This window comes from Hevea brasiliensis, chromosome 11, assembly GCF_030052815.1.
Source record: "Hevea brasiliensis isolate MT/VB/25A 57/8 chromosome 11, ASM3005281v1, whole genome shotgun sequence".
Taxonomy (NCBI): Eukaryota; Viridiplantae; Streptophyta; class Magnoliopsida; order Malpighiales; family Euphorbiaceae; genus Hevea; species Hevea brasiliensis.
Genome location: NC_079503.1, coordinates 74,400,180 through 74,418,131, shown reverse-complemented (window position 1 = coordinate 74,418,131; position 17,952 = coordinate 74,400,180). Strand labels below are relative to the sequence as shown.

Genomic DNA, 17,952 nt, shown 5'->3' with positions numbered 1-17,952 from the left:
TTAGTCCAATTATTTTTTTATTTAATAAAAATTTAATGAGTTAAGTGAAAATTGATAAATTACATAATGAGAAATAACTCTTTTTATTAATATAAAAATAAATTTTATAAATAAAATAAATAAAGGGGAATTAATTTTATGTCTATCCGCTACCTACCCTTTAGGATAGAAGAAGACAATTATCAATTATTGGTCAACAAGATTTAATAGGCCGACATTTTCCACAAAAATCTCCCGCGTCATGCATGGACATGGAGGAGCAAAGGTCAATATCAGCTTTTTAAACCTCCACTAAAAACAGTACTATATAACTCTAGAGATTATACAGTACACTGCAATTGGTATATATACATCTCTATTACTAACAATTAACTGAGTCCATCTCCTTCTTACCTCATGCAGGATTTACTTTTGCATGATTGAGGGAGCATGGAGCATAGTGTTGTAGAATTTCCTATATAACTCACTCAACAACACTTCTGTCGAACAATAAATCTCTAATTTGAGCAGCTTTTTTTCCTCCGCTGGAACCATCTTTGCTTTCAATAAACAGTGTTCCCCCCTACTCCTAGGTATGATGAGTTGCTTTGATCGCTCGTCCTTGCATCCAGAAGAAGGTAACAAGTTCCTGCTGCCTCTTATATATGTGTGCGTTTCAGAATTATTTTCGCTTGGCCATTTCAGGGTTTTCCAGGGTTCTGCGTACTTGTTCTATATATATATGTGCATGCAGACTCTTTGCTTAGTTTGTACCATAAAATCTAGCGTTTTTAATCAGGTGGTAGTTATATATGCACCACTCTTTCAATTTTAATAAAGTTTCTGCTCTTTTTTTGTTCAAAAAATTTTAAAAACATTTATGTAAACCCATAATTTTATGGAGTAGAAAAGCATTAAATAGAATGTAATGTCTATTGGTTTGGAATGTGAAAGCAAAATCTTGATGCCTTTCTGTTTTTCCGATTTTTCATCAGCCTCAAGCAACACGAAGTGGTTGAAGAAGAGGAAGGCTCGAGCTCCTGGAATCTTCAGAATTACCTTTAGTTTGCTTATGCTTATGTGGCTAATGTGCACGGTTGAAGCACAAGCTGAATCTAGCCATCTTGCAGACGGTGAAGGTAAATAATCAAATGATTGTCATGATCCTAGTTGTATAATTCTCAGTATGGGTTTCAATATCAGGTTTTATGAGATTTGGGCTTTCCCATCTCAATAGTTTGGTTGCTAATGAGAAGCCACAAGCTCACAGCCCAGACACAAGACTGGGTATTGGAGGGGTTTAATTTTGGGCTGTGCTTCTGCCTTGATGCTCAAGGGGTTTGGCTTCTGTTTAATTTGAGCCTGATATATACTTGTTTGATACGTGTATCCAGTGCAAGCTTTACGTGAAATTGCAAAACAAGTGGGAAAAGAAGACTGGAATTTCAGCGTAGACCCTTGCAGTAATCACTCGAGCTGGCAGACACCAAAACCAGAAGCCATGCCATGGTACAACAATAGTCTCATCTGCAATTGCAAAGGCCTGGATGGCGTGTGCCATGTGGAGAAACTGTACACTTCTTTCTCCTATTTCCAAGTTATTTTCTATTTATCAATCACATTTTTTTTTATATTCATTTGAGACCTAACAATTATATCATTGAGTTAAGCCAATTGATTGGTCTAGATCGATCATGGTTAGGTAATTAGATTGTTTCAATTTAAAATTGAAATCGATCAAAATTAAAATGGTATTTGAATTAATTTATAAGTCAATTAAATTTATATATAAATAAAAAATTATAAATAAATTAATATTTATTTTAATTTATAAATTAAAAAATATTTAAAATAAATCATACATAATAAATAAGACATTATTTACTTATAATTTATTTATTAATTTTAAAGTTATATTTTTACCTATTAAAATACTATCTTATCCGAATAAATTTTAAAATATTAATATTATATTTATTTTAATGATAACAATACTTAATAATATATTATTTTAATAAAATAAGTTACTTTTAAATGTCTTTTAATTAAATATTTAAATGTTAAATTTAAATAATTTTATTAAATAAATAATTAATTATTTTTAAATTAATTTATAAATTAAAAAATATATTTTAAGCGAGATTAATCAAAACAGATTCTGAATTTTTTTTTGAAAAAATAAAAAATTTTAAAAATATCAACTGTTGAAGCGGATTAAAACCCAATCAAATTGAATTAAATTGGAATTGAAACAAAAACAAAGGAGACCCACAATCCGATTCCAATTTCCCTAAGCTGCTGAACTGGACCTGCTGGTTTCAGGCTGTAACGGACCGGGGCCACCCCTAGCGTTGTTCCTTTTTTTTTTTGTGGCGCCAGAGGCCACCCTAGAACTGCAGAACTGATTGATAGGTTTATTCTAAAGTTATAACAACTGATTTTGGAAATTCAAGATTTTGGATTTTTACCTGTCATATATAGAATTCATAAGTCGTAATAACTTGAACTGCAGATTTCTCAAAGGGCAAGATCTTCCTGGTGTGCTTCCAGCATCAATTGTGAAGTTGCCTTTCCTCAAGACACTGTAAGAAATGATTTTACCTATTCAACAAAATTTATCTAGATTAAGTCTATTATAAACCCTTTCAAGACACATATATGTGGGTTGAGTGTATTATAAATCGGGTCCAAGCACGAATTTTCCCTGGATATTTTACTTTTAATGTCATATATCCATTATCTTTCAAAACCTATAAATAGGACTGTAACCTATAATTCAAGTGAAAAATCTTTTATGTGATTTGCAGTGATCTGACTCGTAATTACCTTAGTGGGAATATACCACCTGAATGGGCTTCCACAAAGTTGGAATATCTGTAAGAAACTTCTGCTCTTACAAATGGGTATAGCCAAATGGATACTCACTGCTACTAAATTTATAAATTCACACTTCAGGTCAATCACAGTGAACAGCTTAACAGGACGCATTCCAAGTTACTTGGGAAACATCACGTCGCTTATATACTTGTATTTGTGCTCTCTCTTTCTCTCTTTTTTCATGTTTTATTTTAATGTAAACTGGCTTAAACTTTCATGGATTAATGGTAATCTTAAGGAGGAAAAATTTTTCAGGAGCATAGAGAACAACTTCTTTTATGGAACTGTTCCTGTAGAGCTTGGAAACTTGGTTAATTTGGTGAATCTGTCAGTCTCTTAAACCTTCTCTTTTAAAAATTTATCGTACTTACTGAATTACTGGAGTACATGATTTCGCTTTGTTACTTGCTTCTCTTTGCTGAATACAGCATTCTTAATGCCAACAATCTCACTGGAGAGTTACCTCTGGCTCTCACTAAAATCACCAAATTAACTGAACTGTAAGTCCGTGTAACACTTCATACCATATTATTTTTTTTATCAGATTAATATCTTGTGTATTTATTTATTTATTTATTTTAATCTTACTTTTGTGCTGCCTCATATGCAGTAGGATTAGCAGTAACAATTTCAGTGGAAAAATACCCAGTTTTATCCAGAGTTGGAAACGACTTGAGAAGCTGTACATTTCTTTTCTTAATGATAAAATTTTAAATCTACTCAACACTAGTTTTCAGGTGTAATCTAAAAGTATTTAAAATGGTGTTGTTAACAGAGCAATCCAAGGTAGTGGCCTTGAAGGCCCCATTCCCTCTAGCATTTCTGTCTTGACTAATTTAACTCAACTGTGAGTCGTGCTTCTTTACTTTCCTAACAGACTTATGTTTCTTGTCTATGATTACACATCATAGATTTTTATGTAAATGTTCTACTATACCATGCAGGAGGATTAGTGACTTAGGTGGGGAAGGTTCTAACTTTCCATACGTAGGAAACATGAAAAACTTAAATTATTTGTGAGTTATTCTACTTTGTTGCTTGAAACAGAATAATTTTCACCGTAGTAGTTGAGCTGATTTGAAGATAATTTGCATTGCAGGTTATTGAGCAACTGCAATATAACTGGAAATTTCCCAGAGTATATAACGCATATTGCAAATCTGAAAGACTTGTGATATACTGCTCCCTTATCTCTCATTTCTTGAATTCCTCTGTTCTACTAGTATTTTGAGATCCATTTCTGAGATTTATAGTCAACACTTCACATTTTGATTAACTATTTATGGTTGTTGTAGACTATTTCCTCAATGATAACATCTGCACTACTTTTTTCATTCATTAAAAGATGTTGTCTTGCAGAGATCTTAGTTTCAACAGATTGACTGGAAATCTACCAACAAATTATCTGGATTTAGTGGCCCTGGAGAGCATGTATGCATTCTAAGTTCATGTGGGCAGCTAGCTGGCACATATACATATAGAGGGCCTTTCAGTGGATATTGGTTCTGTATATAATGTGAACTTATTAAATACCATATGGAATTTTATTAATGTTTCCATTAAGGCTTCTATTTTTCCTCTATCCTCTCTAATTAAGACTCCAAATTAGATTTCCTTCATTCCTCTGTACAATCTTTTGCAATACTCTGGATGTGTTTTAACAAAATGACCGGATCATTGTATAGGTATCTGACAAGCAACTTTCTAACTGGACCGATCCCCAAGTGGATTCTTGAGAGAAATCATAGATAGTAAGTTTGTTTTTCTTATATCCTACCTCTAAACTTCTGTTGATTTCGTTATTTGTTATTTTGAAATAATTTGCTGCAGCAATTTTTGGGCAACTTTGCATTCATTATTCACGTTTTGGAAAAAAAATTATTCCAAAAATATGCTTTTGTTTACAAGCTAATGTTTGTATGCAGTGCAATAGATATTTCCTACAATAATTTCTCTGAAACTTCTGTTCCATCTGCTTGTCCAGTCACGGTGTAAGAACTCCTTTTTTTTTTTTTCATTGCCTTTTTGTTGTTTGAAGAATGTCAATATCACTTATTGAATTCCAGAAATTAACTTATTGGTTGGTTCATCAGGAATTTGTTTAAAAGCTCTTCCAGAGGGAAAAATTCGTAAACTTCTACTCTATTTAATTTCTATGAACCCATTTCATCCTTCGCTTTTCTTTTCATCCTTTCCTTTTCCCTTTATTCGGTCTTTTGAAAGTGAAAATTGTGTCTTTCTTTCATTTTTGTTTAGTGTTAACTGATGCTTCTTTCTTGTTTTCCTTTCCAGAAAGGCTCTGGAGTGCCTGACCAACTCTTCTTGTTCGAAAGGTTGTCATACTTTTGCATCTAAATGCATGATATATAGTCAATTTGTTTTCCAAGCCCTCCCATTTGGTATTCGAATAATATAACAAATGTCATTCATGACTGCTTCATTATGATTGGTCATATTTGATATAATTTTGTTAACATAGTATTTCTGTGTAGAGCTTTATTCATTGCATATAAACTGTGGTGGAGGAGCAGTCACCATTGGAGACATTAGCTATGATGGAGATGAAGAGGATGGAGAGGCCACAAGATATGTTCACACAAAAGAAAATTGGGAAGTTAGTACCACTGGACATTTTTGGGATGGGGAAAAAAATTCCTTAATTGCATACATAGCAGAAAATGTATCCACATTAAGAATGAGAAACTCTGAATTGTACACAACAGCGCGTCTATCGCCCCTCTCTCTCACATACTATGCACGTTGTTTAGCCAATGGGAATTACAATGTGACGCTTCACTTTGCGGAGATAAAAATCAGAGATAATAGATCCTTCCACAGTCTGGGAAGACGGATATTTGATGTTTATATCCAGGTAATCAAGTTCTTATTACATTCTATTTAACTGTAACAGGAGGTGTAACTTAATCTGCATGTTTAGGATGAACTCATGTTGAAGGATTTTGAAATCAAAAAGGAAGCACAAGGGGTGGATAAAGTAATAATTAAATCATTTAAAGCAGTTGTTAAGGATGGAACTTTAGATATCCGCTTTCACTGGGCTGGGAAAGGAACAACAACAGCCCCAGTTAAAGGAATTTACGGTCCTCTCATATCTGCCATTGATGTGGAATCAGGTAAATTGTACCTAGCATATTAGAAATTTTATATTGTATATGGCACATGGCTTATATCAACATATTATAGTTGCATAATAATATACTATCAGCAATATTGCTGTAAATATTGAAAATTCTGCATACACATACCTGTATGGATATATATATCATAAACTGCAAACTGAACATCACTGCTGTTCATTTTTCAAAATTTCCACAGAATTCAAGCCTCCTAATGAGATCAAGAATTCCACAGAATTCAAGCCTCCTAATGAGATCAAGAAGAAGTTCATTGTGGCTGGAGCCGTAGTTTTGCCATTGCTCCTCATTTTCATTGTAATGGGCACTCTTTGGTGGAAAGGTTGTTTAGGAGGCAGGTTATTAAGGGAAAAAGGTACCAAATGGAAACTCCATTCAAGAATGGAACTTTTCATATTTGATTAATTTACTGTTGTCAAAATGTGACTAGAGACAGATACTACTTTGTTACTGTCATTCAATTCTCTGATTTCTATTTTAATATTTGTAAATAGTATCCTTTGTTCCTTTCCAAATGAACGAGGCAACCTAAAATACAACCATGTATGCAAGTGTGGAATTGCATAGAATGGGAAGGCATATTCATGATACTTTATTGTCCGCTTCTCTATATATTACAGTTATGATCATTTGAGATCCAGTGGTAATCAATAAGTTGAGATCAGGTATATAACATAAGGGTGACAATTAGATCTACTCCTACATTTCAAAGATATTTTTGAAATTTTAAATGAAATATGATTAGATGACTGAAATGAATTTCTTGGTTATTGGTTTCATTTGGTGGAAATTATGTTTAGGATAAGCACCTATGAGAACAAGGTATGGTGAATCAAGCACTTCTGCAATTACTTTCCCTAATTAATATGCACTCAAGTCAAGCAGTAACTTACACATACTGAGGCACACACAAATTATGGATAGCACATGCATATAATGCGTAGATATTTCAATCATGTAATTTCTATATATCCTCTGAAGAAAATCCTTCCAAACTGACTGTTATTGGGCAGATCTTAAAGGGCTGGATCTGCGAACTGGTTCCTTCTCTTTGAGACAACTAAGAGCTGCTACTAATGATTTTAATTCAGCAAACAAGATCGGAGAAGGTGGTTTTGGGACTGTATACAAGGTAACACAGCTAATACTTTCATAAATGATTCAATTGACATCTGAAATTTTTCTTCTAACCAAGAATGCAGGATAGTGGCAAATCTCCTGAAACATTACCATTTTAATGCATGATTTTGTAATAATTTAATGCATAGAATAATTCCAATGCAGGGTGAATTGTTAGATGGTACCATTATAGCTGTGAAGCAACTATCTTCCAAATCCAGGCAAGGAAACCGTGAATTTGTGACTGAAATAGGCATGATATCTGGTTTACAGCACCCAAATCTTGTAAAGCTTTATGGATGTTGTATTGAAGGAAATCAATTACTTCTGGTTTATGAGTATATGGAAAATAATAGCCTCGCACGTGCACTTTTTGGTAAACTTAACGGCATTATAACTTTCTAAGCAAAATGGATTTTTTTGTAGCATAGCCATCAAACATGAAATGATTTTGTTTTAAAACACCTCTTTTATGGTTAACTACAGGTTCAGAAACTAGCGATCTGACATTGGATTGGGCAATGAGACAGAAGATTTGTGTTGGAATAGCTAGAGGTCTAGCATTTCTCCATGAAGAATCAGCACTCAGGATTGTCCACAGAGACATCAAAACGACAAATGTCCTGCTTGACAAGGACCTAAACGCCAAGATATCAGATTTTGGACTAGCTAAGCTATGTGAGGAGGAGAATACTCACATTAGCACCAGGATTGCGGGAACAGTGTAAGTTGCATTGGCAAAATTTCTTTTTTCCACATTTTCCTTTTCTGGGGATAGATATTCAATATCCTAAATGAATCCATGAATTATAAAGTCATTAATCTGGTATGTTCTTTAATTGCAGGGGATATATGGCTCCAGAATATGCACTCTGGGGTTACCTAACAGAGAAAGCTGATGTTTACAGCTTTGGGGTTGTTGCTCTTGAAATTGTTAGTGGAAGGAATAATGCCAATTACAGACCGAAAAATGAAGCTGTTTGTCTTCTTGATTGGGTGAATTTTCTCAATAACATCTTTTTTTTTTATCATAGATTCTAAAGCATTTCATTTTTCTTTGCATAAACTTGGAATATTTAGTCAGATATCAGATATTCTGAGGTTATTAACCCCCTTTTTTTTATGGCTCGTCTCTCGCAGGCCTTTATTTTGCAACAGAAAGGAAATTTGATGGAGATAGTGGACCCAAGGTTGGAGAATGAATTCAACATAGAAGAGGCTGAAAGGATGATTAAAGTGGCTCTTTTATGCACCAATGCATCGTCAATGCTAAGGCCAACAATGTCAGCTGCACTGAGTATGCTTGAAGGGGAAACAAGTATTGAGGAAGTCACTTCAGATCCTAGCATTTATGATGACATGAGATTTAAACCCTTAAAGGACCATTACCAGCAGATGCAACGCCAGAGTTCAGGCAGAAGCCAAGCACCAATTTTTTCATCAGATAACACATGGGTTGGATCTTCCACTACCACTGCATCTGCTTATGATCTCTACCCTGTCAATCCTGAGTCCATAAATTTAGAAGTTAGTGAAACTTCATCCCTTTCACGGTAGTGTTGCTTCTCATAAGCAAGGTAGTTTCGGAACTTCATATGGTTTAGGTACTTCTTATTATATTGATGTAACATAAGTTTCTTCATATGAAACAAGTAATATAGGGAATGGAAAATTGTGATGTGTATGTAACTTATTGAGCACACAAATAAATATAAAAAAAATTATTCCATATAAATAAATTTTGCACCATTAAGTGTCTGCTTCTAAGTCCATCATACTTCATATATATATTTCTCCCGAAGTTTCTGCACACCATTGTAGTCCCATTGCATAGGTCGTTAGAAGGATCCAGGTCCCTCAGGATTATTTTTGGATATTTCACTTTCACTTCAAGCTTGTACAGAGGCAACACATCTGTAACAAAGTGTTCAGAAATTCCTCTTGGCAGCAGTTATTTGTGTCATCGATCACGATGTTGCTTTCACCAGGGAACATGTTTGTCATCTTCAGTTTCGAGTTATCCACGTATTCGTTTTTTGGTGCCATGATTGTACGGCTTGTTGCGTCGAGCTTGCATTCTCTTGCAGTGGTGGAATTACTGCATCATTTAGTGCCCTTCCACAGCTATTATCATTTGGTCTATTGGAGAGAGCATCAAACCTTTTTGCTATAACGTTCTAATTTTGGATCACATATCCTATCTTTTAAGATTGAGAGCAATTATAATCAAAACACAAAATCAATTTAGTAAAATTTGAATTTTGTTAAAAAAGAAAACAGTTTATAGTTGGTGTATTTTGTTGTAGTTAAGAAAATAAACCTAAATAATAGTTTAACACTTTAAAATTTATATTTTATATTGATTTTGAGACTACAATTGCTCCCAATTTTATATATAATTGTCAGTCAGTGAAAAGGTTTGACCTTTTTGGTCCTATTGGCCTTATCTTTTTCGTACCTCATTGCCATCTCTTCGGGTATTCTTCATTCATTACTGGTTGTTCTCCATTACCAACTCTAAGTAACAATTCTCCAAAATACCTATCAGTCCTAGTTCTCTTATTGGTTTCAATCTTAGCACTTCCATGCTGCTCCATCACTACAAAGAACAATCACTTTTGTAACCAATTATTGCAATTGACTGAAATTGATTGCTATTAACAATTGATTTTGTAATTGATTTGTGATTGTAGCTTTTTATTTTTAGTAAAATAGTTAATTAAAAAAAATTTAGCAATCGTTTCAAGAATCGATTGTTATTATCAATCGATTTATAATTGGTTGCTAAAATCGGTTTCTAAAAATAATCGATTTATAATTGGTTACTAAATCGATTGCTAATTGATATTAGAAAAATCTTAAATACATGAATAGCAATCGATTTTAAAATCAGTTATTGAAATCTATTGCTAATAGAAATCGATTTTAAAATCAGTATTGATTATTAACAACAGCAGCTGGTTTAGATAATAGATTGTCAAATTAAAAAATTATTTTAATTGGCTCTAGAGTTAGCAACCGATTTGCAATTTGTTAGTAAAATCGGTTGTTATTTACAATCAATTTCGTGTCAGTTGCTTATAGTAACTAATTTTTACAACTAGCTTTTCCCTCCAAAAAGTTTTTCCCCAAAAATCCGTTGCAATTGGTTACTAAAATTTTCTCTTTTTTTTCTCTTTTTCTCATTTTCTTTATCATCTTTTTCATTCTCATCTATTTTATTTCTCATATTTTATTTTTTAATATATTTTCTTCATCATTTTTCTTTCAGATCTATTTTTTTTTCATTTTTTTTTTCTCATCTATTTTCTTCTTCATCTTTTTCTTTCTCATATATTTTCTTATTCATCATCTTTTTCTTTCTCATCTATTTTCTTCTTCATCTTCTTTTTCTTTCTCATCGTTTTTATTATTTATTTTTTTGGCATAAAATAAAAATTTTTATACAAATATATTTTTTGTTAGTAAATTATTTTTAGTATTAATTTTCAGTAATTTTTTTGTATATATATATATATATATATATATATATATGGTAATTTCTTTTTTAGTAATTTGTCTTATAAATATGATTTTATATTTAATTTTTTTTAATATTTTTGATAATAGTTATTATTAAAAAAATTTTATAATATTTTTATATTAATTTTTATTAATAATTTATTATTTTAATAATTTTTGAAAATTTTATTTATTTGAATTTTTTATTTCTTATTTAGAAATTTATTTTTATATATATATTTTTTTAAATTAGCAATCGGCTTTTTAGTTGCTAAATTAGTTACAAATAGCAATTGATTTACAAAATGGTTGCAAAATTATAAATTAAAAATACTAAATTTTTAATAACTGATTATGTTTCGGTTGCTCAATCGGTTAGCAATTGATAGTTTTTTTACCAAAAGTTTAATTTTTTTAAGTTTAATTAATTTAGCAACCGATTTAGTTGTTGGTTGCTATTTGCAACTAGACTCATTGCAACCGACTGAATCAATTACTAAGTCGATTAGCAATTGATTTTAATGAACTACCAACCGATTTAATCGATAGCTAATCTTTTTTTTTTTAGTACATAAATAAGATTTTACGAGACTTGTGCTCACTATCTTTTGTCTTATAGCTTACAAAGATATTTTGAAAACTTTAAAATGAAACATATGATTTGATGGCTGAAATGAGAAGGGACTACTTGATATACTTGTAATATAAAGATGTTTTTAAGCATAATTGCACAATATTTCATGGCATTTAGATAGGTAATTACATGAATGTTTGATAATTTCATTAGTTTTTATAAATTTCATTGATGCACACTAAATTCTATATTTTCTGTATATTTTTAGGTGTTTTAAAAGAAATTCAAGGCATAGGAGCAAAGAAGAAAGCTTAGAAGAACTTAAGAAGCAAGGCAAATTACTGATGCATCTTACACAGGTCGTGTAAACACAGCCTTGAACCCGTGTAATCTCCTGCCTGGTGAAACTTGAAGAAGTGCACAAAAGCTACAGTACATGGGCCGTGTAATTTGGGGAGTATAAACTTTAGAGACCCGTGTAACCTTCTGTTGCCAAGGCTTGGAGAAGTAAACAGAGCATTCACAAGTACACGAGCCATGTAAGTTGACCCGTGTAAAAAATCCAAGGCCTGTGTAACTTTTTAAATCTGACTCCAACTCCTATTTTGGCACACCAATTAGACTTCTAATGCCTTTGGGACTCTAAAGCTTAACCCTATGACACCTAATATAATTAGAGGCTAGCAAAAAACATAGAGGGGAGTTTTTTAGTTTTTAGAGAAACAACTACACACATAGAAAGGGAAAAGTTTTGAGAGAAGCCTTCCTGAGGAACCCTAGCCGTCTTGAAGAGGGATCACATCAGTGCCAAGGACAACCTTCTCTGCCAAAGTTCCACAAGCTCACAGCTACTAAATCCTCCCTCAGTTCTTTTGTTTTTAGTCTTCAGATTAGTTTTATGTGCTTTTACTTTTATTACATTGTGTTTGTCAAGCTCACCATGAGTGAGTAATTTCTTAAATTATGAAATTAAGAAATTAGCATTCTTGACTTTTGTTATGGATATATATTAAGTTTTTTTAATGAAATTGAGTTTTGTTCTTTGATTCGATCTTTTGTGTTCTTAATGTATGCTATGTGTTGGTACTCACCTAGTCATTATCTAAGATACTAATTGATGAACTGGGAGGTAAATATTAGTATTGGAAAATCAAGATTTTGAACCTAGGAAATCTGACCTAGAGATAGGTGGATAACCTTTATAGAGTTTCAAAATTAATCATAGATCTCAAAGGGTTTTGATTATGACTAATTACTTACGAAAGTAGGGTTTGGCTCTAATTGAAATGCACCTTAGATACCTTAAGAGAGGATCTAGGATACCTTAGGATTAATTTTCATCAAAGAAACAAAGACTCAATCCATTGATAAAGCAAGATTAAAACTACAACAAGGTTAAGGTGTGAAATCTAAAATTTTAGAATTATTCACATAATTAGAATTCTCTCTAAGCTTCCAAATCCACTTTCTTTAATTATTCGTTTTAGTTTAGAACTTACCCTCTTAATACTTTCAATAGTTTAAACAGTTAGGATTGCTATATAATTTATTACTTACGCCTATAACTCTTCGTGGGAATGATACTCTACTCATCACTTTATTACTTGTTAGCGATTCATGCACTTGCGGTAGTTGTAAAACCAAGTAATCAAGTTTTTGGCGTCATTGCCGGGGAGTTTAGTAATATTAGACAATAGCCAATTTAGCTTATTTAAATGTTTATTTCTTTTGTTATTTTAGATTAATTTATCTTTTTCTTCTTTTAGGTATAAAAATTAGTACATGACTAGAACAACCAAACCTGAAGAAGAATTGCTAGAATTGGATCTTGAAATATATAAGACTCTGAGAACCATCAGGAGGGGAAGAAGAAATCAAGAGCCAAAACCCAAACCTAAAGCTATCGAAGGTCCAGCTATGGCTAATAACAATAATAATAGGCAAAGATCCCTAAAGGACTATGGAGCCCCTAATATTTAAGGATTCCAGTCCAGCATTACCAGACCTACAATCGAGGCCAATAATTTTAAACTCAAACTAGCATGGCTCCAGATGATCTAGCAAACTCAGTTTGGAGGCTCACCTATAAAGGATCCACATTATCACCTACAGTGCTTCCTCACTTTATGCGATACTTTCAAGATGAATGGAGTCTCGGATCAAGCCATTAGACTTCGAGCATCCCCATTTTCATTAAGAGATAAAGCAAGGAAGTGACTGTTCTCTCAACTACCTGGTACTTTCACCACTTGGGAAGGTCTCTCACAAGCCTTCCTAACAAGGTACTTCCCACCTGCAAAGACAACAAAATTGAGGTTAGAACTGAACACCTTCAGGCAAAATGAAGGAGAATCACTCTATGATGCATGTGAGAGATACAAAGACCTTTAAAGGGAATGTCCCCATCACAGCATAGAAGATTGGCTCCTTGTCTAGAATTTCTACAATGGTTTGCTACCATCCATAAGGAATTTAGTTGATTCAGCAGCAGGAGGAGATCTTATGGAGAAAACAGTGACTGAAGCTTTGGAACTACTAGAAAGGGTTGCGTACCATAATTTTGAGTGGTCAAATGAAAGGGAAGATGCAAGAAGAATAGTAGGGGTCCTAGAATTGGATGCCCTCAGTATGATTAACTCTCAGTTTGACCAATTCACCAAAAGACTTGACAAAATATAGGCCAATGTAATAGGAGCAAATAACCAATTCTGTGATAGCTATGGAGGAGATCATATAACTTCAGAATGCAGTCTTTACAGTGAGCCTTCCATAGAGCAATTGAACTATGTGAATAATGGAGGGAACTTCAACCAGAGGCAGGCCAATAACCCATATTCCAACACATATAACCCTAGATAGAGGAACCACCCAAATTTCTCATGGTCTAACTCGCATAATTCTCAAAACCAACCCATAAATAAACAACAAGGATATAGGCCGCCACCACTAGGTTTCCAGAACAGAGGATAAATTTTGATGCAACAACAACCACTCCCTCAAACTCAACAAGCAGAATCAAAGTTGACTATGGAGTCTATGATGGAAAGCTTTTTAGTAGCACATCAACAACAAAATGAGATGATCTAACAACTAGCTTCGAGAGTGGATCAACTGGCCACCCATAATAAAATGCTTAAAAATCATATTACTCAGCAGGCTAGTTCTTCAAGCAAACAAGGTGGGAAATTACCTAGTCAATCTGAGATGAATCCCAAGGAACATTGCAAAGCTGTCACATTGAGGAGTGGGAGAACGTTACAAAAACCAAAAGAAAAGCAAAAACAAAAGGAATAAACTCCTGGAAACCCTTGCGTTCAAGAAGAGGAAGGAGAGAAGCAAGCTGAGGAAAAAAAAGAAGAGGGGGAAAAGAAGAAAAAGAAATTGCCAGAACCTTACCAGCCCCCTTACCTTTTTTCCTAAGAGATTTTAAAAAGCTAAATTGGGAGAGTAATTTGGGAAATTTTTAGAGGTTTTGTAGAAGCTCTGCATCAATATTCCTTTTACAGAAGCGTTATATCAGATGGCCTTCTATACAAAATTTCTAAAGGAAATCCTTTCCAAGAAAAAGAGATTGGAGGACTATGAGACAGTTACTCTAACTGAAAAATGTAGTGCCATCCTACAGAATAAGTTGCCTCCAAAATTAAAAGATCTTGGAAGCTTCTCCATACTATGCTTAATTGGCAATATGAATATTGATAAAACCCTCTGTGACCTTGGAGCCAGTGTGAGCCTAATGCCCTTGTCTATATGTCAAAAGCTAAATGTGGGAGAACTGAGACCAACTACCATCTCCTTGCAATTAGGAGATAGATTTGTCAAATATCCAGTTGGCATCCTAGAAAACATCCCTATCAAAGTGGGAAAATTTTTTATTCTAGTAGATTTTGTTGTCCTAGAGATGGAGGAAGATGTCTAAAATCCCATAATATTAGGAAGACCTTTCTTGGCAACTGCTAGAGCAATCATAGACGTCAAAAATGGGCATCTAACTCTCGAAGTGGAGGATGAAGAGGCGGAATTCAACTTGTTCCAAGTAGTAAAGCAAAAGTCTGAACCTGATGAATGTCTAAGGGTTGGCATCATTGACAAGCTAATGGAGGAAGAATTCCAAATGAGATATCCTGAAGACTCTCTTGAAGCTTGTATAGTGCATGGCCATACAGTGGAGAATGAGAACAAGGAAATTGTAGCATATGTAGAATTTCTTAAGGTGAATCCACCTTTACCTTTGGTCTAAGCACTTCTGATAGAAAATGTGCAGAAAGAGCAACCCAAGAACAGCCTTCAAGAAGGAACAAAATAGGTAGAAGTAAAACCTCTCCCTTCTACATAAGGTATGCATTCTTGGACTCTAATTCTAAACATCTTATCATTTTAAATGGTAGTTTGAATTTTGTAGAAAAGGAAAAAGTCTTAGGGAAACTGAGGACCCGTAGTAAGTCTATAGGGTACACTATAGAAGACCTTAAGGGAATCAAACCTTCCATTTATACGCATAGAATACCTATGGAAGAAAACAGTAAAACCACCATTGAACACCAAATGAGACTAAACCCTAATATGAAAGAAGTAGTAAAAAAGGAGATTTTGAAACTATTAGATGCAGGTATCATTTACCCAATATCTGATAGCAAATGGGTTAGTCCTGTACATGTAGTACCTAAGAAGGGTAGGACAACTATGGTAAAAAATGACAATAATGAATTGATCCCTACTAGGGTAACCACTAGTTGGCGAATGTGCATTGATTATAGAAAGTTGAATAGTGCCACCAGGAAAGACTATTTTCCTCTTCCTTTTATAGACCAAATGTTAGAGAGGCTGGCTAAACATTCCTACTTCTGTTATCTAGATGGGTATTCTGGATTCTTCCAAATTCTCATTTACCTAGAGAACCAAGAAAAGGCCACATTCACTTGCCCTTATTGAACATTTGCATATAGAAGAATGTCTTTTGGTCTTTGCAATGCCCCTGCAACTTTTCAAAGATGCATGATGGCCATTTTTTCTGATTATATTTAAAATATAATGGAAGTTTTTATGGATGACTTTTCTATCTATGGAACCAGCTTTGATGAATGCTTAACTAATCTATCTAATGTGCTTCAAAGATGTGAAGAATCAAATCTAGTTCTTAATTGGGAAAAATGTCATTTCACGATAAGAGAAGGCAGAGTCCTTGGGCACCTAGTTTTAGAAAGAGGAATAGAAGTGGACAGGGCAAAGATAGAGATCATTGAAAAATGCCACCACTATCATCGGTCAAGGAAGTGCGAAGCTTTTTGGGGCATGTAGGCTTCTACAGAAGAGTCATAAAAGATTTCTCCAAAATAGCTAAGCTATTAACTAATTTACTAAATCAAAATGTTCCCTTTGACTTTGATGAAAGTTGCCTTATTGCATTTTGCAGGATAAAAGAAGCCCTTATCTCAGCACCAATAATGCAACCACTAGATTGGGAGCTGCCATTCGAGATAATGTGCAATGCAAGTGATTATGCAGTAAAGGCAGTGCTTGGACAAAGAAAGAACAAGAAAGTTCATGCCATCTACTATGCCAGCAAAACACTTGATGATGCATAAGTCAACTACAAAACCACAGAAAAAGAATTTTTAACTATTGTGTTTATAGTTGAAAAGTTCAGATCTTACTTCGTTAGCTCCAAAGTTGTTATCTACACAGATCATGCTGCCATTAGGTACCTCCTGAACAAGAAAGAAGCAAAACCAAGGCTGATCTGATGGATTCTACTTCTGCAGGAATTCGACCTTGAAGTTAGAGATAGAAAGGAGACAAAAAATGTGGTAGCCGACCATCTATCCAGGCTTAGGCGAAAGGAATATGGGGATAGCTTTGATGACCTACCAATTGATGATTCCTTTCTAAATGAGATTTTATTTGTAATCTCTCAAGCCCCTTGGTATGCTGACATTGTTAATTACCTTGTATGAAGGGTTTTCCCACCCAATATGTCCTACTAGAAAAGGAAGAAATTCTTGCAAAATGTGAGATACTACACATAGGAGGAACCTCTGCTATGCAAGAGATGTTATGATGGCTTGATAAGAAGATGCATACCAGAGGAAAAGGTAAAGAGTATCCTGCAACACTGCCACTCGTCACCTAATGGAGGACATCTTGGCACAACAAAAATAGTAGCTAAAATTTTGCAAGCAGGGTTCTACTGGCCAAATCTATTCAAAGATGTGTGATCCTTTATGTTGACATGTGATCAATGCCAAAGAACAGTAAATATCTCAAGGAGGAATGAAATGCCACTGCACGGTATACTTGAAATAGAGTTGTTTGATGTGTGGATAATAGACTTCATGGGTCCATTCTCATCTTCATTTGGTAACAAGTATATTTTTGTTGGTGTTGAATATGTATCAAAATGGGTGGAAGTAATAGTCACACCAACAAATGATGCCAATTTGGTAATCAAATTCTTCAAGAAGTACATCTTCACAAGATATGGCACCCCAAGGGCAATCATCAGTGATGGAGGAAGTCACTTTTGTAATCAGTAATTTGAGACATTATTAAAGAAATACGGAGTGACTCACAAAGTGGCAACACCTTACCACCCTCAAACCAGTGGTCAAGTGGAAGTTTTAAATAGGGAACTAAAGCAAATCCTTCAGAAAACGAGCAATCGCTGAAGGAAGGATTGGTCTTTGAAATTAGATGATGCATTATGGGCCTGCCGCACTGCATACAAAGCTGTCATTGGAACAACCCCTT

The 17,952-nt window shown here is 33.9% G+C and overlaps 2 protein-coding genes across 5 annotated transcripts; both read left to right on the top strand.

The window, feature by feature from the left end:
* The first annotated feature begins 340 nt into the window (after positions 1 to 340).
* Positions 341 to 8,883, top strand: LOC110657157 (probable leucine-rich repeat receptor-like serine/threonine-protein kinase At3g14840). Of its 4 annotated transcripts, XM_058130163.1 has the most exons (25): positions 341 to 617; positions 975 to 1,118; positions 1,374 to 1,551; positions 2,492 to 2,563; positions 2,787 to 2,855; positions 2,935 to 3,006; positions 3,112 to 3,183; positions 3,285 to 3,356; positions 3,467 to 3,538; positions 3,632 to 3,703; positions 3,801 to 3,872; positions 3,956 to 4,027; positions 4,216 to 4,287; positions 4,542 to 4,607; positions 4,782 to 4,847; positions 4,950 to 4,985; positions 5,149 to 5,189; positions 5,349 to 5,728; positions 5,795 to 5,990; positions 6,229 to 6,366; positions 7,025 to 7,143; positions 7,296 to 7,506; positions 7,617 to 7,854; positions 7,976 to 8,126; positions 8,271 to 8,883. In XM_058130163.1, exons 1-25 carry the CDS (start codon positions 575 to 577, stop codon positions 8,685 to 8,687), a joined length of 3,141 nt encoding a protein of 1,046 aa, XP_057986146.1. In that variant the 5' UTR covers positions 341 to 574; the 3' UTR covers positions 8,688 to 8,883. The 4 variants fall into 4 exon arrangements, with proteins under 4 accessions (XP_057986146.1, XP_057986147.1, XP_057986148.1 ...); XM_058130164.1 differs by lacking the exon at positions 4,216 to 4,287 and having other exon boundaries at positions 393 to 617; XM_058130165.1 differs by lacking the exons at positions 3,467 to 3,538; positions 3,632 to 3,703; positions 3,801 to 3,872 and having other exon boundaries at positions 394 to 617.
* A 5,842-nt stretch (positions 8,884 to 14,725) lies between these two features.
* LOC131170277 (uncharacterized) lies at positions 14,726 to 16,702 on the top strand. Its single transcript, XM_058129336.1, has 3 exons — positions 14,726 to 15,038; positions 15,141 to 15,418; positions 16,619 to 16,702. Exons 1-3 carry the CDS (start codon positions 14,726 to 14,728, stop codon positions 16,700 to 16,702), a joined length of 675 nt encoding a protein of 224 aa, XP_057985319.1.
* The last annotated feature ends 1,250 nt before the right edge of the window (positions 16,703 to 17,952 follow it).